This window comes from Gymnoscopelus microlampas (genome assembly GCF_963454915.1).
Source record: "Gymnoscopelus microlampas genome assembly, chromosome: 12".
Taxonomy (NCBI): domain Eukaryota; kingdom Metazoa; phylum Chordata; class Actinopteri; order Myctophiformes; family Myctophidae; genus Gymnoscopelus; species Gymnoscopelus microlampas.
In genome coordinates this window covers 47510842-47535049 of record NC_139949.1, presented here as the reverse complement: position 1 = coordinate 47535049, position 24208 = coordinate 47510842, and the positions used below count along the sequence as shown (strand labels likewise).

Genomic DNA, 24208 nt, shown 5'->3' with positions numbered 1-24208 from the left:
CAGATAAACGCCCCGCCCAGCAGGTTCCAGTACAGAAGCCATCATGCATTATTGACTACAACAAGCACATGAATGGTGTTGACAAAATGGACCAAAACCTAGCATACTACCTGTTTGTGAGGAAGACCACCAAGTGGCCAAAAAAGTTTGTTGCCTATCTATTCCAAATTGGCCTGTTCAACGCCTTTGTCCTGTACAAGGCCAACAATCCTCTGCCCAGCTGTCCAACCCTGAAGTCCTTCATCCTCAGCGTGGTGAAATCGTGGGCCACCTTCGGACACCCTGATGGGAGGGTTGAGGAAGTGGGGGTTGGGGAGGAACACATTGTCCCACCTGTTGAACCACCTGTTCATAACCCGCGGGGGAGGGCAAGACGCAGCGCACCACACATTGCCCCACCTGCTAACCCACCTGTACACAACCCGCGGACAAGAGCACCACGCAAGGACCCTAAGAGCAGGCTGAATCAGAAGGTGGCTGAACATGAACTGATCCCAGTCCCCCGAACCACAAAAAAGAGCCCAGGTAGGGCATGCCGGGTTTGCAGAAGAAGAGATGGCAAGAGAGTAGACACAAGGTACATGTGCAAGTCCTGTTTGGTCCCCTTGTGTAAAATCAGATGCACAACACTGTACCACTCAAAGAAGGACTACATAACTAAAAGGTAATAATTATTTGAAAGACATTGGAGTGAAACTCCTGTTTGGTCCCCCCCTCCTTATTGTTTTGTGATTGTAATTGTTGTATTGTACCTGTTCGCCCCCAGAATAGGGATGCCTAGCGTTCATGTGGTTACAGACCCTGTTACAGACATGCAAAAGTGTCACTTTTCAGCTACAGTCACCTTTTTGAACCCAAATAGAGCAATTGTGTGACACCTGACCCAAAAGAAAACAACATGTTGTCACCTTTTTCACCTCAGGCTGTTTGCATGCCTGCTGTTATTGTTTGTATTTATTTTATACTGTGAATTACAACCGTGAACCTCTATTTTTCTATTTTTTACTTTTGCACTTGGAGTGAAAACAAGCCTATTGTTGTTACATATGCTGCTGTTGTGTGTGGTTGGAATCCAACCTGTACACAATAAAGTACAACCTTGAACCTTTGAAATGTTTTCTATCATTATTCTACTGTTATTACCTATGCTGCCTGTGTCTGTAGGAAACCAAAGTTTTCCTCTTGTATAGAATATATACTTTGAACCTCCAACTACATTGGAGTAATGTATTGAGAGAGAGAGAGAGCGAGAGAGACACACACTGTGAACTAATGTATTGAGAGAGAGAGAGAGGGAGAGAGAGAGAGAGACGCACACACACACACAGTGAACTAACTTTGATATAAGCTGAACTAAGATGCACTTCAAAGAGATTGGAGTTACAACGAGCCTTTATTGTTTTCTATCATTATTCTACTGTTATTACCTATGCTGCCTGTGTCTGTAGGAAACCAAAGTTTTCCTCTTGTATAGAATATACTGTGAAGTACAACTTTGAACCTCCAACATTGGAGTAATGTATTGAGAGAGAGAGAGAGACACACACACACACACACACTGTGAACTAATGTGTTGAGAGAGAGAGAGAGAGAGACACACACACACACTGTGAACTAATGTGTTGAGAGAGAGAGAGAGAGAGACACACACACACACACACACTGTGAACTAATGTGTTGAGAGAGAGAGGGAGGGAGAGAGACACACACTGTGAACTAACTTTGAAATAAGCTGAACTAAGATGCATTTCAAAGAGATTGGAGTGACAACAAGCCTTTATGTTTTCTATCATTGCGACCGTAGGTCGCACTTACTACAGAAAGCTGCTCCAGGTGTCCGTCCGTCACTCCGTCACACACGTCACACTTTTGCCCTGCTCATATCTCCGCACCCATTGCCCCGATCCATGCCACATTTTGCACACACACTCCTTACCTGCCAAACTACACCCTCCAAGGACCCCCGGAGCTCCAGGGACCCCCAGCTGCCTCGGGGACCCCCAAGTGTAAAAAATGAGCACATGTGGACAAATTACCAAATGACCACCCCAACGGGGCTGCTCACGGGGCATTCCCGGGGACCACCCACTCCTGGTGCTCCAGAACGGATGCAAAAGTGGTGGCGCCCCCAGTGGAGGACCCCCTGCCACTGCAGCTCACATAAAATGCCGTAACTCGGGGGCACCCCACATTTAGACCACCAAACGAAACTATCCATTGCCCACACAACTAGGAACCAATCGCCGTTACAGCCCTCTTCTGTATACATGTGACCTACGGTCGCTTATCTCCCGATTAGGGAGTCTTACTGGTTATTCTACTGTTATTACCTATGCTGCCTGTGTCTGTAGGAAACCAAAGTTTTCCTCTTGTATAGAATATACTGTGAAGTACAACTTTGAACCTCCAACTACATTCGAGTAATACTAATGTGTAATGGGGGGAGAGAGAGAGAGAGACTGTGAACTAATGTATTGAGAGAGAGACACACACACACACACACACACACACACACACACACACACACACACACACACACACACACACACACTGTGAACTAACTTTGATTTATTATTTTGATAACTTTGAAATAAGCTGAACTAAGAAGCACTTCAAAGAGATTGGAGTGACAGTAAGCCTTTATGCTTTCTATCATTATTCTATTGTTATTACCCATAGGAGTGAAAACGAAAAGCGTTTTTTTTTTTCCTTTTCTCTAAAGTAACTACTATTGAGATGACTACTGTCACTGAAGGCAAACATAAATGTCAAATCATTTTTCAAATAATGTTTGAAAAAAAAGAAAAAGTTTTACTAAAATGGCCATAACTCTAATTCTAAATAAATAGTGCTGTTTTTTGGTGAAATCAAGTTTTATTCAACGGCCAATATCTCAGAAACGGAACATGCTATCAACTCACTTTTTTCCCCTGGTTAAAGTAGAGATTCTGATCTTTCTTTTGAGATATTTGGTGTTTACATAGTCATAGCACAGCATATTCTGTGGTCCATGAAAGATTAGTCAGAAAGCTTAAAAATGCTGGCACCAGCTATAGACTCCTTTAGAAAACCTCTGGCACCCAATGTGTTAAATACAAACGATAACTGCCGAGTGGCGAGAGTCACTTTGAAAGTCTGAATGAGCGCAACTGCTACTTGTAAAACTGTAGCATTATTTGTTCTTTCATGAATAACCCAATAATATTTAATGAAGACGGTTGCTTCCCCATTCAAACGCACTTGCCCGTCGGGCAACCTGAAAGCAAACTCTACTTGCCCGAATGTTTTATTTACTTGCCACGGGCAGTCGGGCAACCGTTAGTGTCAACCCCTTATTAAGCATACTGTAGTGTCATTATTATTCATTGACATGTTCTGAATTGTCATTATTATACATGTGTCACTTCTGAGTTCATTGTCTGAGTTTGATTGCTGAAAGTAGGCTTGCATTAAAAAAAGATTGTGTACTGTAGCTATTTACAATCTGAAAATATTTGGGCTCTCAGGTGATCTAGCTGTGAAACCTGAGAACAATAGCCACACATTAGTCAACAGAAACTGCACATGTAAATGTTGACTTTGACATGGCAATCATTCAATACCATAACAACACACATTACCAGGTATTGTTTAGCTTCAAATTGAATTGTTCTACTTTCAAATGGTTTATCGGGGCTCCTTACACATTGCATTGCTTGTTTTTAATGTCAATAATTAAAGTAGCTATTCTTCAATAACATTTTTTTAAAGTGATATAGTGTAGTTATAGCAGTGACTGAGACAATAGACTGAAAAACAATGAAGTATAACTGAATGCACATGAGCTGAGCGCACATGTGTGTCCGCGTGCCCACATCAAGTCACTTTTTGACCAATGCGGCCTACACCCCAAAAGGAGTTCGACACCCCTGCCCCTGCTCTATATAGTGAACTATAGTTCACTATATAGAGCAGGGAGGGGGGGGCCTACGGTTCCAGAGAACTGAAAAACCAAGTATACTGAATAGCCCTAAACTCTGGGCTTAGGAGGAGGCACCGATTCTAGGCTTCCCTGATAGGTCAATCTGACTGACCCGTCAGCCTGACTGATTGGTAGTGTGACGTCTATGCTGCATGGTCAATATCAGAAGAAGCCAGAATACGTCCTAGTATGAAAAAGAGCGAGTGCATGGAACGTACCGAGGTGTGGGTGGTCTTCAGGTTCCTCCTGTTTAATAGGAATGTCCCTGGCTGAGTCTGGAGAGTTCATCTTCACCTGAAGTCTGGACTCCACACACTGGTTTGAAATGAAGTAATTGAAAAATAACATTAATGAAAGGACACAGTAGTCTCCAGTTATTAAAGTCAAACAACATATGAACGTTGGGTGCAAGGATAATGGTATATACAGTTTAAATACAGTATTTGTAACGAAGGGGGACACCTTTGGTTACTTTAGAAATAATAATACTGGTTGAGGCGGCGGATATGGACTAGATTCCGGTCAGAGAATCAGGGTCTGGAGAAGGGATTTCTTTCCAATGATTTATTCGGTAATGGTGAACATGTATGTGGTCTGAAATGAATAACAATAAAGAAAAACATATTAGCAGTAACATGAGCTTGTGCATTTATGATGCAATCACTAATGACAGGCTATCTGCACAGTGTCATAAGGAAAACAATAAACACTCCCTCAGTGTAGCAAATATAAACACCAAACTGTCCAAATGTAGTAACACACAGTAGATAAACTGTGAAGTAAATCAATGTCATCATCACAAGTAACAAAATACACCATAAAGGGTTTGCAAACGAACTGCAGGCAGTAGGGAGCTAAACAGCACTAGCCAAATTAACAGGTGTTGCCAATTAAGCATATAAAGTTACATAAAGTAATATACAGAGTTTCAGATATAATATAACTACTATCTTAACACTTAGGACATCAAATAATGTACTCACATAGTTTCATGAACGCACAAATCAAGAATCAAAGAACAGGGAACAGAAACACACTGAGAGAACGTCGTGTCTAACTGCTCCTGCGTGTGTCAAACACTACACTGACTAAATAGACTGTCAATGGGTAGATATCATGTCGGGCCACTAGGCGTCACTGATGGGCTTTCTTACACAGCCGCCCCCAAATGTCTATCGGACATTTGTAATCACGAAGAAGGGCTATCAGGGGCATCCTCTTCTTCAATCAGTCTGGGAAGTCGAACCAGACGGGCGACTGGTCGCACATACGTCCTGTCTTTTACCTTCACGGTGGCGGTCCGTACGCGTCCGTCCGATCCGGCGAAGGTCTCGGTGACAGTCCCCACAGGCCAGAGGGCACGTGGGAGCTGTGGATCTATGATGAGCACTACCTGTCCCGTGGTAAGCTCTCTGCCCTCAGTCCTCCACTTCTGCCGCTCCTGCAGCCCTGGAAGGTACTGACGAATGAAGACAGACCAAAAGTTATCAGCCAGCACCTGGCTGTGTCTCCACCTACGCCTCCCTAGCAGGTTGTTCGGGTCGTACAGGGCTTGAGGGAGTGACGAGTCACGGCGTCCCATGAGCAACAGGTTGGGGGTCACCGGATCTGGGTCGGCAACATCTGAAGACACATAACCAAGAGGTTTGGCGTTTAGGATGCCTTCAATCTCGATGAGAACTGTCAGGAGTACTGGCTCTGGTACAGTCTGCTCCCGTAGGATGACCCTCAATGCGGTCTTTACTGACTTGATTTCCCGTTCCCATGTCCCTCCGAAATGCGGAGCACTAGGGGGGTTGAACTTGAATGAGATTTTCTGTTCGGCCAGTTGCTCCTGCAGTTGGGGGCCCATGGCGTTGAAGGCTTCTGTCAGCTCCCGGTTGCCTCCAACAAAGTTGGTGCCGTTGTCACACAGCAGCTCCAATGGCTGACCTCGTCGAGCAATAAAGCGGCGCAGTGACAGTAGAAAGGCATCACTGTCGAGGCTTTCCAGTAGATCTAAGTGCACACACCTAGTGGTCATACACTTATATAGAATCCCCCATCTCTTCTCCTGGCGGCGGCCGATCTTTACAGTGAATGGGCCAAAGCAGTCTACTCCCGTGGAGTAGTATGGGGGCTTGAAGAGACGCAACCTTGAAGGTGGGATGTCGGCCATTTTGGGAATGTCTGGCTTGGCACGCCAGAACTGGCATTCCCGACATGCATGCTGATGTTTCCGAATGGCCTCTCGGCCACGGAGCACCCAATACTGTCGGCGTAGTTCTGCTAAGACCCGCTCGGGCCCGGGATGAAGGAGCTTCTGGTCAAAGTCTTGGATAAGTAGTTTGGTTATTGGGTGGCTTGGGTCCAAAACAATGGGGTGAACTGCTTCCACTTCCAACTCCGCTGCGTGACGTAGTCTCCCTCCAACTCTCAGGAGATTGGTGACATCATCGTATTCAGGTGAAAGGGAGCACAGTCGGCTAGATGGGGAAATAGGATGTGTGCTTCTGAGGGCTTTGACCTCATCTGGAAATGAATCCATCTGGGCCTGTTGCAACAGCAACCTCTCTGCTGCAATGTAATCCTGAGCATCGCAAGGCAAGCTGGCGTCGGAGGCAGCCGCCCCGTGAAGGGACCTCACAGTGGCCTGAACAAGCTCCTTCCAGGTGTGGGATCGGCTGGGGTCAGGGACCTGGGAAGTAGGAGCTACAGACACCGCTCCAATGAAGGTGGACTTTCTCTGCTCACTATCATCAGGCTCAAGATAGCTCAGGATTGGCATGATCGGCCAACAATCTGGGGTTTGGAATAAGAAGTCAGGGCCCGACTTCCACCGATGAGGGTGTATCAACTCTTCGAGGGTCAGACCCCTCGTGATGTCATCGGCAGGGTTCCTGATTGAGTCAACATACCGCCAACTGACCACATCTGTCAGGTTCTGAATCTCTGCTACACGCGTTCCTACAAACACTTTGTAGCGACACGATTCCGATCTCAACCAGTGTAGCACTGTGGTAGAGTCAGACCAGAGGAAGACCTGTTCGATGGGCTGGGTCAGCTCAGTCTGGATCACACTGACCATCTGTGCACCAGTGAGGGCTGCACACAGTTCCAGGCGAGGTATAGACAAGCATTTTTTAGGAGCGACCCTGGACCGGGCAAGCACAAAGGCAATGTGTATTTCACCGTGGTCGTCTGTGGTACGTAAGTAGGCGACGGAACCGTATGCCCTCTCCGACGCATCACAGAATACATGGAGTTCCCTGGTAGCAGAAGGTGTGTCAGCACATGCCGGTGCATAGGGTCGAGGGAACCGTATGTGGGGGAGGTTCCGGAGTTCTGATTCCCAGGTAAACCACTGATCCCGTAGGCCCTGAGGCTCGATTGGATCATCCCAGCCGAGGTTTTGCTTCCAGAGATCTTGGATGAGCACTTTGGCCCTGGTTGTAAACGGTATGATGTAACCCAGTGGGTCATACTGACTGGCGAGAGTCTTGTACAGGTTTCTCAGAGTAGGCTGCAGGGTCTCGGTCGAGCGTTGCTTATACCCCAAGGTGTCATCAATGCAGTTCCACTGCAGCCCAAGTGTTAGTTCTTGCAGGTCAGAACTGCCTTTTGACAACCAGAGATCACTACTGGCAGATCTGGCTTCTGACGGAAGATGCTCGATGACGGAGACTATGTTGCATGCCCACTGTCTGATCTCGAAGCCTCCCTCCATGAGCAGATGACGTAGACCATCCACTAGATCACTGGCTTCCTCCGGGGTAGACATGCTGCGGAGGCAGTTGTCTACATAGAACGAGTGGTCCACTGCATCGACCAGGGAGGCTTTATCACTCCCATTGTCATGGACGTGGCGCTGGAGGGCATAGATGGCGCAGCAGGGGCTGCATGTTGTGCCGAATGGCAGCACCTGCCACTCGTAAACTGTTGGCTCGTCTTCCCTCCGCATCTCCCTCCAGAGGAATCGTAGCACTGGTTTGTCAGTGGGCAGCAGGCGTACCTGGTGGAACATGCCCTTTATGTCTCCAATCACTGCAACTGTGTGCTGGCGGAACCTCAGGAGGACCCCAAGTAGCGATGGCCCAAGAGTGGGCCCGGGCAGTAGTTGCTCGTTCAGCGACTGTCCTTGGTGTTGAAAGGAGCAGTTAAAGACGATCCTGTCTTTCCCATTATGGTGCACCATATGGTGCGGTATGAACCAGGACTCTGAGGTCCGGCTGGCCTCTTCGGGGGAAATCTTTGCGACATATCCTGCTTGCTCCAATTTGCGGATCTCAGAGCAGTAGGACTCTGCCCGCTTGGGATCTTTGGTAAGACGGCGCTCTGTGCTTCGAAGGCTAGGCAGTACCGCTTCCTTTGGAGCGTGGAGAGGGACTGTTGGAGTCCGTCGGAGGAAGGGCGTGGCATATCGTTGTACGCCATTCACGTTCACTCTGCTGGTGGCTGTCTGAAGCAGGGCGTAGGCTTGCTGGTCCTGCTTGGACCTGGTGACTATTTTCTCACTATAAGGCAGGACGTCAACTTGCCAAAGACGCTCAACATGACTGAGAAGCTCACTGGAGGGTGAAGCAGTTGTGATGTGCAAACATTGTTGCTCACCGTATGGGCCTTGGATGGGTCCCATCGGACCCTGGAGTGTCCAGCCAAGTCTTGTATGGACGGCAACAGGTCCCCCTGGTGGTCCTTGGCATACAGGCTGGATGGGAGTCAACAAGTGAGGTAAGTCAGACCCGATCAGCAGTAGTGGCAGTGCATGGTCGACTAGAGGCAAAGGGAGCCCTCTCAAATGCTGGTACTTCTGCTGCAAAGCAGGAACTGGGTAGGTGTGCTCAGCAAAGCTTAACCCATTAGCGGTGAAGGCATTAGTGATTTGATACCTCTCAGTTGGTTTGAGCAGCGGGGATATCTCGAATGAGACTGACGCACCCTGAAGGACCTTGACACTCTGTTGGACAGTCTGCAATGGGAGGGTCTCTGGGCAGACAGTGAGTTTGAGTCTCTGCACGACCTCAGGGAGAATAATACTTCTCTCTGATCCGTCATCGAGGACAGCATGGGCCTCCATGGTGTTGTCACCGTTGCGAAGGAGCACCTTCACCACCTTTAGCATGACTCTCTGAGAGCGATTAGGCCTGTCAAGGTAGACTCTGGTGGTCGGTAGGTTGACCATGAAGATCTTACTGGGGGTTTCCTGGACAGAGTCATGCAGGACTGTAAGGTGCAGCTCTTTGCAGACCTTGCATGGGCGTTTCAGGTTGCAATTGTCCACAGGGTGCCCTCGACCACATTTCCAACACCTCTTGCCCTCTTGAATCCACTTGACAATCTGGCTTGTGTTCAACTTCTTGAATTCTTCACAGGCGTTGAGGTAATGGTCTTGGTTGTCACAATGGGGACAGTAAGGAGTAGGCTTGGGTGCAGTAGCCTTCTCCTCCGCTGTAAGGAAAACTGGGGTTGGCCTTTGCTTTGGCTGATTGGCCCCATAGTCTTTCCTGACTGGCTTGGGGTTGTCATTCTCATAAAGAGCTGCGGCACGACTGGAGATGCGTTTGGCTTGTGACTTGACCTGCAACCAGGTAGCTAGGTCGGAAAGAGTGTAGGTTCTGTGAGAACCCGACTGTAGAATGCGGTGAGTCAGGCAATACTCCACAAAGCCGTCACGATAGGCTGGAGGCATCTTGCTGAGTAAACGGTCCACGTGTGAACCACAATGGAGTTCGTAGCCGCCTTGCCCTTCAAGTGTCTTTAACATCCCCACCAGGGACTGAACAGAGAGAGCGAAGGTGTCGAAGGCTTGCGCATCGCCCATCTTCAGGGCTGGGGCGTTGAGGATGGCACCCAACTCAGACTGGACAAGCTGTCTTGGCTGGCCATACTTCTCTTGAAGGGCCTGCAGTGCTGCGGTGTATGGCTGTAGTTCGTGCATGTACGCTTTGGCTAGCTGTAGAGCACTAGGGAGTTTCAGGTGGTTGAGCAGCACTTGGTATTTATACTGCTCACTGAGGTGGCTATGGCAGCTCACCAAACTGTCCAGCGCCATCTTCAGGAGAACAAAGTCACTCTCCAGGCCACTCTGGAACACTGGCAAGTTAGGTCTTGGGATGCCATATGCAGAAGCAATTAGCAGTTCAGCTCCGGGTGGTGGTTGATAACCAGGGTAGGAAGCTCCAGGTGATGGTTGGTAACCAGGGTAGGAAGCTCCGGGTGGTGGTTGGTAACCAGGGTTGGGAGCTCCGGGTAGTGGTTGGCAACAGGGTGGTTGGTAACCAGGATAGGGAGTGGTGAAAGCAGGGAGTGCCTGATGAGCATCAGGGTCTGCCTTGAACGACCGAGGCTGAGTGACCTCAGAGACTGGTGCTGTATTACCAAAAGGTGGCTGTTGCACGATTGGCGTTTGTGCTGTAGTCGGGGTGGCTGCATATGATACAGCTTGGGACGTGACTACAGTTGTCGGTGGGTACAGTTGCACTGGACCAGGTAATGCTATCTGTGCTGGGCCAGAAGGCTGTGGACCCCGGGAAGCTGGGCGGGGTGCAGCTTGCAATGCTGACCACTGAAGAGGTGCAGCGTGCGGTGCTGGCGGCTGAAGAGGTACAGCAGGGGGCGCAACAGAGCCCTGGGCCCTAGGTAGCTGTGCTGGTGTAGAATGCTGCGGGAGAGGCACAGCATGCACTACCGGCAGCTGATGAGGTGTAGCGGGGGCCGGGACACGACCCTGGGGTGTAGGTTGCTGCGGATGAGGTGCAGCAGGGGTCTGGAATCTGGCTGACAGTGCCTGTGGAGCAGCGTTAGTAGTCTGGGTAGATGCAATTACCAGCGCTGGTGAAGGGGGTACTGGCTGCTGGGCTGAAGAGGCTGCGGCTGACATTGTTGGATGAGGTGGTATTGGATGCTGGGGCAAGGGATGCTGACTGTGAGCTGTAAGTGATGCAGCGGACTGGTGAAAGCTACGGACACTGCCCCGTGATGAGGGAGGATCTGGTACGGTGGCGTTAGAGTCAGCTCCAAGAAAGGATGTGACCAGCTTGGCCACCTCCAGTTCCTTCTCTGCTTCCTTCAGGCGGCGGCTCCTGTCCAGTTGTGCGGTTAGATACTCTCTGGCCTGGAGAGCCTCCTCCTGGTGCCGCTGAGCCTCCTCCTGGTGCCGTTGAGCTTCCTTTGCTTGTGCATCTAGCCGTTGATACTCCATGTCAACTAGTGAATCCTCATGTAGCTGCTGGCGGAGGCCATCAACCTCCATCTGCCTTATCCTCTCCTCCAGAATGGCAGTTTGAACGTCAGATAGAGCCCGAGCAGGATACATGCCAACAGAGGCCGAAGTCCGCCAACTGGAATGGGACCTGGAGCTGGTTCCACTCCGACTGGACGTTCTCCTTGAATTGCTTCCGGTTTGGCTTGAGTGGCGGTGGGAAGCGGTTGAAGGAGGACCCTCGGAACGGTGATAACCAACTTCATAGTCGGCAAGGTAAGAAGGCAAACGATGTCCTCTGCTGGGCCTACCCTGTGGCTCAGATTGTCCTGAAACTGCTTTGTCCATATCGTTGGATGGTGCACTCAATCCGGCTCGAAGGACCAATTTGTAACGAAGGGGGACACCTTTGGTTACTTTAGAAATAATAATACTGGTTGAGGCGGCGGATATGGACTAGATTCCGGTCAGAGAATCAGGGTCTGGAGAAGGGATTTCTTTCCAATGATTTATTCGGTAATGGTGAACATGTATGTGGTCTGAAATGAATAACAATAAAGAAAAACATATTAGCAGTAACATGAGCTTGTGCATTTATGATGCAATCACTAATGACAGGCTATCTGCACAGTGTCATAAGGAAAACAATAAACACTCCCTCAGTGTAGCAAATATAAACACCAAACTGTCCAAATGTAGTAACACACAGTAGATAAACTGTGAAGTAAATCAATGTCATCATCACAAGTAACAAAATACACCATAAAGGGTTTGCAAACGAACTGCAGGCAGTAGGGAGCTAAACAGCACTAGCCAAATTAACAGGTGTTGCCAATTAAGCATATAAAGTTACATAAAGTAATATACAGAGTTTCAGATATAATATAACTACTATCTTAACACTTAGGACATCAAATAATGTACTCACATAGTTTCATGAACGCACAAATCAAGAATCAAAGAACAGGGAACAGAAACACACTGAGAGAACGTCGTGTCTAACTGCTCCTGCGTGTGTCAAACACTACACTGACTAAATAGACTGTCAATGGGTAGATATCATGTCGGGCCACTAGGCGTCACTGATGGGCTTTCTTACAGTATTGTAGAAGACATCATGCTTAATTTAAGATTACACAAGGGAAATGTATCAAAAGAGTGATTCCAAGTCCTGGTGAATAAGGTGAAAGTAGCCAATAAGTGCAGTTCAAACACTGGAATGTGACACAAAACACATCCCCAATTAAAACTTATGTTCACAAGTAGGGATGGGGAATTGTATTTATTAACATAAGCAGCCTTTATGTGACCTCAATGAAGGCATTGATCAAAGTTGGGATGCTCAATTATTCAAATTCTATTGTCAATTACAATACATCTATCGTGCCGCAATCCATTTCGCACAATGCTTGTTTTGTCTTGTTTTTAGTTATAAATCCAGTGCAACCCTTTCGTGTACATCGGTGCACTTTGGCCCCCCTCCCTAAAAGCTCAAACTCAGTCTCAGTTAGACTGTGAGATGTTTAGATCACAGATCTAGTCAAAATGATGGAAAGATTATGATGGAGAGCCTGTTTCAAGAAATCTGATGAGGGAAAAAAAAACAAATAACAATAAAGCAGCCCATGAACAAGACAGGGAAACTATTTTCAATGCCATGCATTACCTGGATGAGTCATTCTAGGCCTGACACACTACAGCATTAGCGTTGCCATGTCTGCTAATATTATAAGCAACTTGCAACTCTGTAAAGTCGCTTGAAAATATTGGTAGTTGCGGGTTGTGGTTTATTTGGGCTTGTTTCTAAAGTCCAGTTGCTTGTTTTGGCTTGCTTCCCTAATGTTGTTTAAACCAGTGGTCATGTCAAGCAGGGACCCCCAGAATGTATAGACCCCCCCCCATCTAAAAAAAAATGTGCCAGGGGGCCCACTTACCACATTTGTGTCATTAAAATGTTTCAAGATTATTTTGAAAATATCAGATGCAGATCTACAAGCTCACACTACTTGTTGTGTTGTGAGCTTGTAGATCGGCTATTTCAAATCTCCCATGCATTGATGCATATTATAGGTTTAATGTGGCCTATAGTCACTTCTTTTAGGCTTGTTTTCATAGACCTGGTTGCTTATTTCTCTCGCATAATCTGGCAACACTGTACAGCATGACAAATGTTTAGACAAAGGTTTAACATTACTGTGGACAGAGTAAAGTTCCTACTCATGTACTAGCCGTGATACAAGACTGTCACATCTTATTAATATTTTGAAATAACTCCAAGACATATCATTATGAACGACGACCGTCTTGATCCAAGGCTACTCATGTACAAGCGCGACGTTTGCACCTCATTACTTATATCAGAGGTCTTCAACAGGGGGTCCGGGACCCCTAGGGGGTCCTCAGAGTTACTACAGGGGGTCCGCCAAATCTTTGTGTGATAGGATTTTTATTTTTTACCTTAACCACTTGAACCCTAGCATCCCTATTCTGCAGGAGAACTTAAGCGAAAAAATAGCAGATCTACAAGCTCACAACGCCTCGCGCTGTGAGCTTGTAGATCGGCTATTTTTTGGCAAAGAGGTGTTTGGTGTAGAGGGAAAAAAGAGCAGTCCAAGTAAACAAAAAAAGTTGAATCTGAAACACAATTTTATACAATATAGAGTAGGGGGTCCCTGCTTCATCTCTCTCTCAGCCAGGGGGTCCTTGGCCTGAAAACGTTGAAGACCCCTGACTTACATGGAGATTAACCATTACATTTACATTGATAATAGTGAAATGAACACATGTAGCAAAACAATGTCTATCTATGTATAGCAATTTTGAGTACTGTCTGTTATGTGTTTAATGATTACATGAATTATAATCTAGCAGCAAGTAACGGCAATATGACGAATTCATATTGAGTCAATAAATACAAATTAAACGCATCATGAATGAGTTGATCTTTACCTGCTGTGTTTCAGTGATTGAGCTGCTAACAAACGTCCTCCTGCTGCTTAACGACGACACTGTTTAGAAACGACACGTTTTACTTTTCTTTGTATTTTACTTTTATATAAATCTATGGTATTTTAAAGTGTCAACAACAGTCAGTCAACACACCATGTTGTTTTCACCACTGCATTGTGGGTATGTTCTTCTTCTGACGAACACTTTGTCCAGACGCCAGTTGGCGTGTTGCTGCCCCTTACTGTTGGTCTCGGGTACTGTCCATTGTCCATAAGTAACCCCTTATTTTTAACTCCATGACAGATTGACAGTAACAGTACTAACTGACCTTCCACACCTGTAGAGAACATCCACTTAGGAGTGCAACAGTTAATCCAATTAATACATTTAATGTATTATTAAAAACAAATTGATAATCAATAATTTAATACATTTATCAATCCCTATTTTGGGGATGTCATTATTTGCAAAAGAAAAAAGAACAAACTTCCACAGCTTAAAGAATAGTGAAGAGACGATCTACAAGCTCACAACATGTCACTATATGCGATAATGAGCTTGTAGATCAGCTACTTTCTATAGACCCCTTAACAGACGACGTCACACTGATAAGAACCAGTATGCGTGCAACCAGTATGCTCTCAATGAAACCCATTCTGTCAGGTCTCGCTAGGACGCGCCTCACTAGCCAACACACAAGAGGGGGTTGGGGTGTGCTGAAACTAGCGCACCCCAAAACAACAGGTTGAGAATTGATTGCGTGAAACAATCACCTGTGCGTCCAGTCGCAATGTTAGTAAACAAATAATTGGTCTATAGTCTTGCACAACACTGCTGTGCAGCATAGTATAAAATAAGGCTAAAGTAATTGATTGATTCGTTGATATACACAAGTATAAAATATATTCTTGATTTTGGATGAATCTGGAAAGTAATATATAGAATAATCTTGAAGAAAGTCATGGATAGTTGCAGCCCTACATCCATCACAGCTTTCATCAGTGCACATTGATGCTGCACAGGTCTGATCACGTCTCATAGAAATGCAGGATACAACATATACAAACATACCATGTTACATGATTAATATTTGTAAAAAATATAATATTCAAACTGTATGGTATACTCAGACTGTGACACAGTAAGAACAAAACATGTTATTTCGTAGCAGAAATATTGTTTATATGAATCATTGCGTGGAGAAGAGAATGATGGAATGCATGTTCCAGACAGTTTAGAGTTTGGTTATTGTACCAGAATGTTCTGGGAAACAGGAAAACAGTTCTGTATAAGATTGATGTAAAGGATGAATTGTACTGGGTCAGACTGACCCAAAATGGTGTAACTAATCATGAGATTTCATATTATGTGCCAAGAGGTAGGGCCACAAGAAAGTATAAAAATTGACCCCCAATCCTATTTTATCAGTCCTGGCTGCAGACACTGCTGTTTATGGGAGCGTGTCTATGTTCCCCGCTTACCTAACCCTAAACCTAACCCTAACCTTAGTGGAGAGCATAGAACCAAGGGAACATAGGGATGACCCCCTGACCCCCTGTTTATCTGTGGACTCCAGGATAGGGATCCTAAATAAACTCAAACTTAAACATACAGCCTGTGCCTTCCTCTTTTATTACTTGGTCTGTGTTCTTTTCTTCCCTATTCTCTTCCTGTAAATGCAAACATTGAGATCCCACCCACTCTTTTTACTATTTGTAATCATATCATACTCTAATAATGTAATACAGCTTATTAGTGATCATTTAGTTATTCCCATGAGTGTATAAGGGTTGTTAGGGTGTCATAATTCATTAAATCAGTAAAATAACATAAAAACTGTAAAATTCTAGGAAAGCAAAATGCTATATCATATCTAATATACTTTATATGGTTTCTACCTTGGGTCTGACAAACACCCTAGGACGGTAATTATTATTTTATTTTTTTGTAATATTTGATCCTCCCAGTAATAGTCCATGAGCCAGACAAGATTTCATATCAAATGAGTGGGCAAAACCATACCTATATTAAATGGTTTATACGGTCAATATAAGTCAATTAATGTATGATAACCTTTCCACAGGAGCAACTTTTTCATATTTATCACACATTTTGTTATTTTCACCATACAAACATGATAGGTGAATAGAATGAAAAAAATAGTTTTTTGAAATTGTATATTTAAATATGAATTTGCATAACTTTCCAGAATCAACATTGGACCATTGGACAGTCAACATTCTTATTTCATGTTGTTAAAATTTTAGAGTCAAAGGTTTTTAACGAGGGAACATTCAATATCTATATGTATTACTCCATAAATACGAAAATACTGTGAGCAGGCATAAAAAAACAAAAACACGTTTTGGTGGCCAAATTCTATTTTTTTTTTGTTTCGTTTTACCTTTCTATACACCTCAAGTCAAATTTAACAAATGAGTTTGTTTTATATGACAGAAAGTTTGACCAAATGATCAGATGTCAGATGAGTTAGTTAGGCGGAAATGTACATGGAAAGTGGGGACCCAGAAGGCAGACGGAAGCTGTTGTATTGGTGAACATTTTAGTTTTACTTTTCAAAACAATATTAGAGACAGATACAACGGAGGAGTGTATGACAAGGCCAAGGGAGGGATTGGCAGGGATTCAGGGTTCAAGGTTCAGGGGTTCTGGGACACATCAGGGGCCAGGCACAGCAAATTCAGTCAAGTGAAGTCAGTCAAGTCTGCCTCTGTGATAATCAGGTCCTCTTTTTTCTATAGACATTAGGAACATGTTGGTTCTCAGCACATACTTTCAAATATATATTGAAAGACTATATATACTCAGGGGTGCACATAACTGGTGCGCAGGTGCGCATGCGCACCCAAAATAAAAAATGCGCACCACATCAGGCGACGCGAGGCGCTTTTGCGCACCAACAGCTGGGACAGGAATTTCCAAGCTTTTATTTTTTAGCAAAACTAAAAAATAAAAGCCTGGAGATCGAGGCTAGGAATTTACTTCCTGAAGCCACACTCACACAATCACTCTAAAGCACCCGTCGGTGTGGCAGCGGTGGCCTAGTGGTTAGAGGGGCGGCCTTGATACCGGAAGGTCCCTAGTTCGATTCCCCAATTCATCACATCAATCATGAATCACCGCTGAATAGCCCTTGAGCAAGGCTTCCATGCAGGGTCCGGTTGGAAACAAGCTTCGTGCTTAGTCCGACACCCTGGGTAAACAACAAACTTTGCTTTGCTTTGCTTGTCGGTCCATGTACAGCCATTAGGCACAGGGGTAGAGATATGACTCGCGTCGCCTCGCATCGCCTCGCATCACCTCGCTGCGTGCACGCAGCCAGCAGCGGCTGTTAGAGGCACTCGTCACCGATGATGAACGCACCGTAATGGTGCAAAATATGCCGTGAACGTCCCAATCTGGCGGATAAAATAAGCGCAGCAGCACAGGGCACCAACCTTGGGGGCTTTATCTAACAGCGTGAGAAAAAAAAAACGGCGAAAATCGGCGGAATTTAGAAGCAGAGCGTCCTTTTTTTCTCGTACCCCCCCCCCCCCCCCCGTTGACAAAACTGTCCGGTGGGCACCGTGCTGAACCCCCCCTCCCCCCCCCCCCCCCCCCGTTGACAAAACTGTCCGGGCTGAATCGCCCTCCCCCCCCGTTGACAAAACGGGACGGGCGCCATGCGCACCAAGTCACATGTCCAGGTGCTCTTCTGCGTACCAGACCTAAAAAGTTATGTGCACCCCTGTATATACTATATATTTGCAAGACTTATTTTCTAATTATTCGATTTGTGTGCAAAATCTTGCATAAAAAGCCATTTAAGCATATATGGAAGTATTTAATACGTAAAATAACATTTCCAATTAAAAAAAACAAATTCCAAACCAAAGTCCCCATACTTGTTCAGCCGTTTTTCCGTTTTTTTTTCTCACGCTGTTAGATAAAGCCCCCAAGGTTGGTGCCCTGTGCTCTGCTGCGCTGATTTTATCCGCCAGATTGGGACGTTCACGGCATATTTTGCACCATTACGGTGCGTTCATCATCGGTGACGAGTGCCTCTAACAGCCGCTGCTGGCTACGTGCACGCAGCGAGGCGACACGAGTCATATCTCTACCCCTGTGCCTAATGGCTGTACATGGGGCCGACGGGTGCTTTAGAGTGAATGGGTGAGTGTGGCTTCAGGAAGTAAATTCCTAGCCTCGATCTCCAGGCTTTTATTTTTTAGTTTTGCTAAAAAATAAAAGCTTGGAAATTCCTGTCCCAGCTGTTGGTGCGCAAAAGCGCCTCGCGTCGCCTGATGTGGTGCGCATTTTTTATTTTGGGTGCGCATGCGCACCTGCGCACCAGTTATGTGCACCCCTGTTTATAGGTCTCTACACAAAATAAGGTTCAAAAGTTGTTACAATTTGCATGTGACAATATAGGGGTCCACATATTCAATGCATGATAACTACCACTAAGCTGCTACTCTGCAATGGTTATCATGCCAAACTGTAAACTAGAGATGTACAACTAGTCAAAAAAAATCAAACCTGGATTTGCCCACCCATTTGATAATCATGGCTCAATTTTGGGGCTCTGGCTCATGGACTATAAGCTCATTTGTAGTGGAAAGGTTTTTCACTTGCTGTGGATACACCGGTGTCTTTTTAAGTAACCTGAGTGACTGAAACTTCTTTTCCAGCGTGGACACGCTGGTGTGCCTTCAGATTACTTGATGTCCACAAATTCTTGTCACAATGTTTACACTGGAAAGACTTTTCTCCAGTGTGGATAAGCTTGTGTGTCTCCAGAGTACTTGACAGACTAAAACTATTATCACAAAATGTACAATGGAAATGTTTTTCTCCAGTGTGGATATGCTGGTGTCTCTTCAGGTGAGATGAACGACTGAAACTCTTGTCACAATCTTTACAGTGGAAAGGTTTTTCTCCAGTGTGGACACGCTGGTGTGCATTCAGGACATATAACTGACTGAAACTCTTATCACAAGATTTACAATGGAAAGGTTTTTCTCCAGTGTGGACACTCTGGTGTGTCTTCAGGTGATCTGATTGCCTGAAAGTCAAGTCACAATGTTTACAGTGGAAAGGTGTTTCTCCAGTGTGGATAAGCTGGTGTCTCTTCAGGTGATATGATTGCCTGAAAGTCGAGTCACAATGTTTACAGTGGAAAGGTGTTTCTCCAGTGTGGACACGCTGGTGTGCCTTCAGGTTGGCTGACAGACTGAAACTCTTGTCACAATGTTTACAGTGGAAAGGTTTTTCTCCAGTGTGGACACGCTGGTGTACCTTCAGAGAACCCGACTGACTGAAACTCTTGTCACAATGTTTACAGTGGAAAGGTGTTTCTCCAGTGTGGACACGCTGGTGTGTCTTCAGGTTGGCTGACAGACTGAAACTCTTGTCACAATGTTTACAGTGGAAAGGTTTTTCTCCAGTGTGGACACGCTGGTGTGTGTTCAGGTGAGACGACAGACTGAAACTCTTGTCACACAGTTTACACTGGAAAAGTTTTTCTCTAGTGTGGACACCTCCACTGGTCTCCCCCCAATCATCACTGTCTTCACTGACTTCAGTGTCAGATTCAAGTTCAACTTCAACTTCAGAACAGTGCGAAGAGATGTCTTCATCAACTTCACTTTTCACTGCTAGTAATGTCAGCATTGACCCATCAGGCTCCTCTGGTCTTTGAAGTAGCTCCTCCTGTTCCTCTTTAATGTATGGAGGCTCTGGTTCCTCCTGGTGCAGACTGGTGCAGACTGGGGCTCCTCTCCTGTCTAGGAGCAGAAAAATAACATGACAGTGAATACTGGATTCTCAAAATGTAAATGCATTTTTCTATCTTCCATGTTAGAACAAAATGAGTACAAAATGAGCGATCACCTAGATAGTGATCACCAAATAGTTACTAAGAACAGGTCATTACTGGAAACTTAAGTTCTGATAAATCAGACTTCAACGTTATAGCAAAAATACGTATTTAAAAAAATATATCCTAATATATTTAAGGGAACCTATGTCCTGAAAACCTGTCTTGAAACCTCTCTGTTCTGCCCGTTCTCCTGGATTAATTGATCTGCATTTGCACACGGGCACTAACCATTACCATATGCACCAAATGATGACCTGTTTTTCACTTTCCCAAAATGTAAGCTGTTTATTAGCGTTTTTATGGAAACATTACTCATACCAATTCAAATATCTCCACTATCCAACTATAAAGTACCATGTTGTATAAATTGTTGGTTAATATTGGATAAATGTTTAGTAGACCAATCACAGCTCATGCCACAAAGTGCATGATGTCACGAAACAGAAGCATCTCCAGCGATGAAAGCTTGACAGTGAAAGTTTGGTCGTCGTTTAAAATCTATGTAAACTGTTTTTTTTTAATGACGTGGCTCTGTTACATCTAGAAATAGGTCTATGAGTGTGTGAATCTGTCTATATGTCTGTGGGTCCAGGGCTAATTTCATGAAGCGCTGTATCGATCAGTACCAAGTTTTTTTCAAAGTATGTTTTCCACATCCGATATAATGCGATGCAATATATGGTCATGTTTCAGTTTTGTACAGATTATTGAAGTGCAGCTTTTAAGTGATGTGAAATCTGAAAATTAATGGTTGAATGTTTTTAACCACTTAATCACTTGTAAAATGTGCAAGTTACTTTTTAACAGCAGACTTCAATTAGGAATTATAACTTTTTCACGTCAATTTGCCCAGCAACAAAATATTGTTTTGCAGTCTTGAATGATGTGGATATATTATGAATAAGTATATAATAAGTCTCTTTCTGACAGAACATGTTGCCTCTTAAAGGTAAGTAGAATAATGAATTCCACAGCTCAGCTCAGTTAAACTCAGTCTTGTTTTTAGGGGAAAAAAATCTAATATTTAATATATTATATATTTGATTTGTGCAAATGAAAAAGTAAAAAAAAATGCTTATGTTTTCTTTTCTCAGGCAAACACTCCTCACTCCAAGTTACACAATAGTCTTATTGTATAAACACACACACCCAAATGCACACTGCATATACCATAAGGGTTAAAGCCAGAAAAAAATATACTCATTTTGAACCAAAACACAAAGTTTCAGGCCTGCCTGGCTTTTCTCCAGTGTGGATATGCTGGTGTGACTTCAGATTACTTGACCGGCTGAATCTCTTGTCACAATGTTCACACTGGAAAGATGTTTCTCCAGTGTAGACAAGCTGGTGCCTCTTCAGAGCAGTTGACCCACTGAAGCTCTTGTTATAATTTTTACACTGGTATAGTTTTTCTTCATCGTGGACATGGTGAAGAAAAACTATACCAGGTGAAGAAAAACTAAACCTTTCTTTTGCAGAAGAAAGGTTTTTCCCCATTGTGTACAAGCTGGTGTCTTTTCAGAGAAGTGTCAGATTCAACTTCAGAGCAGTGTGAAGCGATGTCTTCATCATCATCTTCACTTTTCACTCCTAGTAATGTTAACATTGACGCATCAGTAATATAGAGGACAATAACTGACTCTAAACCCTTTATAGAACAGGGTTCGTCTGTAGTAACTAGCATCTACACCCAGGAAAGCTTTTATATGTCTGGTGAAATTTGGGTCATAGTTTAAAATCTGTGTAAACTCATTTTTACAGTGTGGCTCTGAGGAGGCAAGATGTCTAGAAATGGGTTTGTGAGTCTGTGAATCTGTCTGTCTATATGTCCGGGGCTAACCTCACAAACCGTTTTACGGATCAGTGACAAATTTCTTCTTGCATGCTGCCAGTAGGCGAAGGAAGTATTTTTCATATCTGATGTTTTGTCCCCCCACATTTGATAGAATTTGCCACAAGTCACGGTCATTTGTTTTCTCCAGATTATCAAAGTGCAGACTATAATCTGTCAAATGCTGTGTCATGCACTGAAATCTGAAAAAACCCCTCTATACTTAGTGGACTAATACTTAGTTGACTGGGTTTGGTGCTGTACTTATTTCCCCCTCTAAGAAGGTTATGTTTTGGCATTGTTTACTGAGGTTACGTTTAGGAATATCCAGGGCTGCAATGCTCATGGGACGGCCTTGCACGGCGTGCAGGAACCTATTTGACCAGGAGCACGCGCAGGCACACGCATAGATTTAAAACGACTTTAAATTCACACCTCAACAAAGTTTACAAAGGCTCCCGACTCACACCAGGTACATTAACATAAGAATGAGCCTAGATGCATATCAATTGTCCATTGTGTGACCTGTAGTGTAGGTGTTAAGCGACGTGCGCGTCCCGTCATTAAAATACAGTGCAAGCACATCCCAAATGAGCATAGCAACACTGGGAATATCAGGTGAATACCGCCGGATTTGCCCCGGGGCGCGCGCATGCGAGCGAGCGAGAGAGAGAGACACGCCGTTTACATACACGCGTTCCCTCCTGTTTTTCCCCCCATAAAAGTACATTCCAATTTTAATGTTCTGATTATGGAATACATTATTTGATGTGGAAACGGTGACCCTTATGCTGTTATTTTGCCAAGCTTTCTGGGGCCATTTTATGTTTAAATTAATTCATATTATTTTATGTAAAATAATATATATATTTTAAATCGGCCATGCGAGGGGGGGGGGGGGCAGACTGAAGGGTTCATGAGCTCCGGCACCTAATAATTTACCAATAAAGCACTGGTCGAAACGCTTCAAGGTTCAAGTTGTTAAACGTCAAAATCAAGAAGCTGAGAAAAAGCCTGTCATAGCTCTGTGTTATCTCACACAGATCACACTCACAGACACATGTCTCACCTACTAGAGAGCCATGCCATAAAAATACATTTACATGATTTTTTTTGGGCTTGCTTGGTTACTGTAAGCAACTACACACGTAGCCAGTAACAGAACGGTCATTGTGGCGAGAGGCAGGCATGCAGTCAATACACAACAAAGATTGCGCAACACAATGGGAACAGTGGGGTGGTAGACCAGTGCCAGTCTGGGAAATAATAGAAATAAATAGACCAGCGGTCGGCGAGTTCGACAAGTCGATTGTTAAATTGACTTGCTGACCCCCCTTCCGGTGCTTATGGTGTGTGCACCACAAGACGACACGACCAATGTGTTTAATCATCGGGATATTATCATGATATATTTTGTGATGGTTATTGCATAGTAAAAATGTTATATTGCGACAGCTGTACAATAGAACAGAACAAATTAAAGAAAGAGAGAGAACATTAAACGTACTGAGGTGTGGGTGGTGGTCTTCAGGTTCCTGTTTAATAGAGATAGCCCTGGCTGAGTCTGGAGAGTTCATCTTCACCTTCAGTCTGGACTCCACACACTGGTCTGAAATGAAGGAATTGAATAAGGACTTTAGGGTTCCATGGTTCTACTTCCCCTAAAATATGATCATTGGGCATTATTAATATATAATAAGGAGGAAGAATGTTTTAAATTATAACGATCCTGTCATTGCACAATTCTGTACCCTATCGGTACATGAATCGAACTTTGCTGAGTCAGCTCTAGTGGACTAGCAACATTCGGCACGGCAACTCGGCGGTGCCTCTCGTTGCTCAAAGTTCACTAGAGACGGCATGCCGACGTCGTTGTAACTGTTTTTTGCCTAACTACTTACAAACTTAATAATAGGGGCTGTAGTCTGTTCTCACCAAGTGGGCCGAGTGGTTGGCTTCGCAGACTTACATAGGACCAAAGCTTGTCTATGTCATTATGCATTATTCTTCAAGAACAAACAATTACAATAGCGCCAAGCCTCAAATAAAATATTTATGTGTCCAACATTTGTCAACATTTAAAAAAGAAAATATAGGCCGGGCCTATGTTAAAACGATGTATTGCTTGTATGCATATTAGAGACATGATGCAAATTCAACCATTTTTTATTTTATTTTCAGCATTTAGAGCTGAATTAATGTTCCCTCAGTGTGTTTGCCGTTTTTGTCAAATTGTGATGTAACAAACTTGAGTATACACGCTATAAAATTTGAAGAAATGATGAGAAAACCTTTGTCAATTATAATAAGAGCAGAAATGTGAGTTTGGAGCTAAACTGTCAATTTGCAGCCCGTGAACAAGACAGGGAACCTATGTTCAATGCCATGCATTACCTGGATGGTCAT

At 44.6% G+C, this 24208-nt stretch overlaps 3 protein-coding genes across 4 annotated transcripts in view; all 3 read right to left on the bottom strand.

Annotated features, from left to right (window-relative positions):
• LOC311057518 (uncharacterized protein) overlaps positions 1–24208 on the bottom strand; it is a 135899-nt gene that overhangs the window by 96467 nt on the left and 15224 nt on the right. The gene's annotated exons all lie outside the window — the stretch shown is intronic.
• LOC311057520 (uncharacterized protein) overlaps positions 1–24208 on the bottom strand; it is an 84322-nt gene that overhangs the window by 49321 nt on the left and 10793 nt on the right. The window lies entirely within an intron of this gene.
• The window catches only part of LOC311057522 (uncharacterized protein), a 53736-nt gene that overhangs the window by 27981 nt on the left and 1547 nt on the right, over positions 1–24208 (bottom strand). Inside the window, exons 1-2 of one of the 2 annotated variants that reach the window (XM_084074487.1) lie at positions 14091–14226; positions 4180–4276 (exon numbers count right to left, since the gene is read on the bottom strand). In XM_084074487.1, the coding sequence (XP_083930613.1) occupies positions 4180–4249 (70 nt within the window). In that variant the 5' untranslated portion in view covers positions 4250–4276; positions 14091–14226. Of the gene's footprint in view, positions 1–4179; positions 4277–14090; positions 14227–24208 lie in introns of those variants that run through there. The other variant, XM_084074488.1, reaches the window with a different exon arrangement.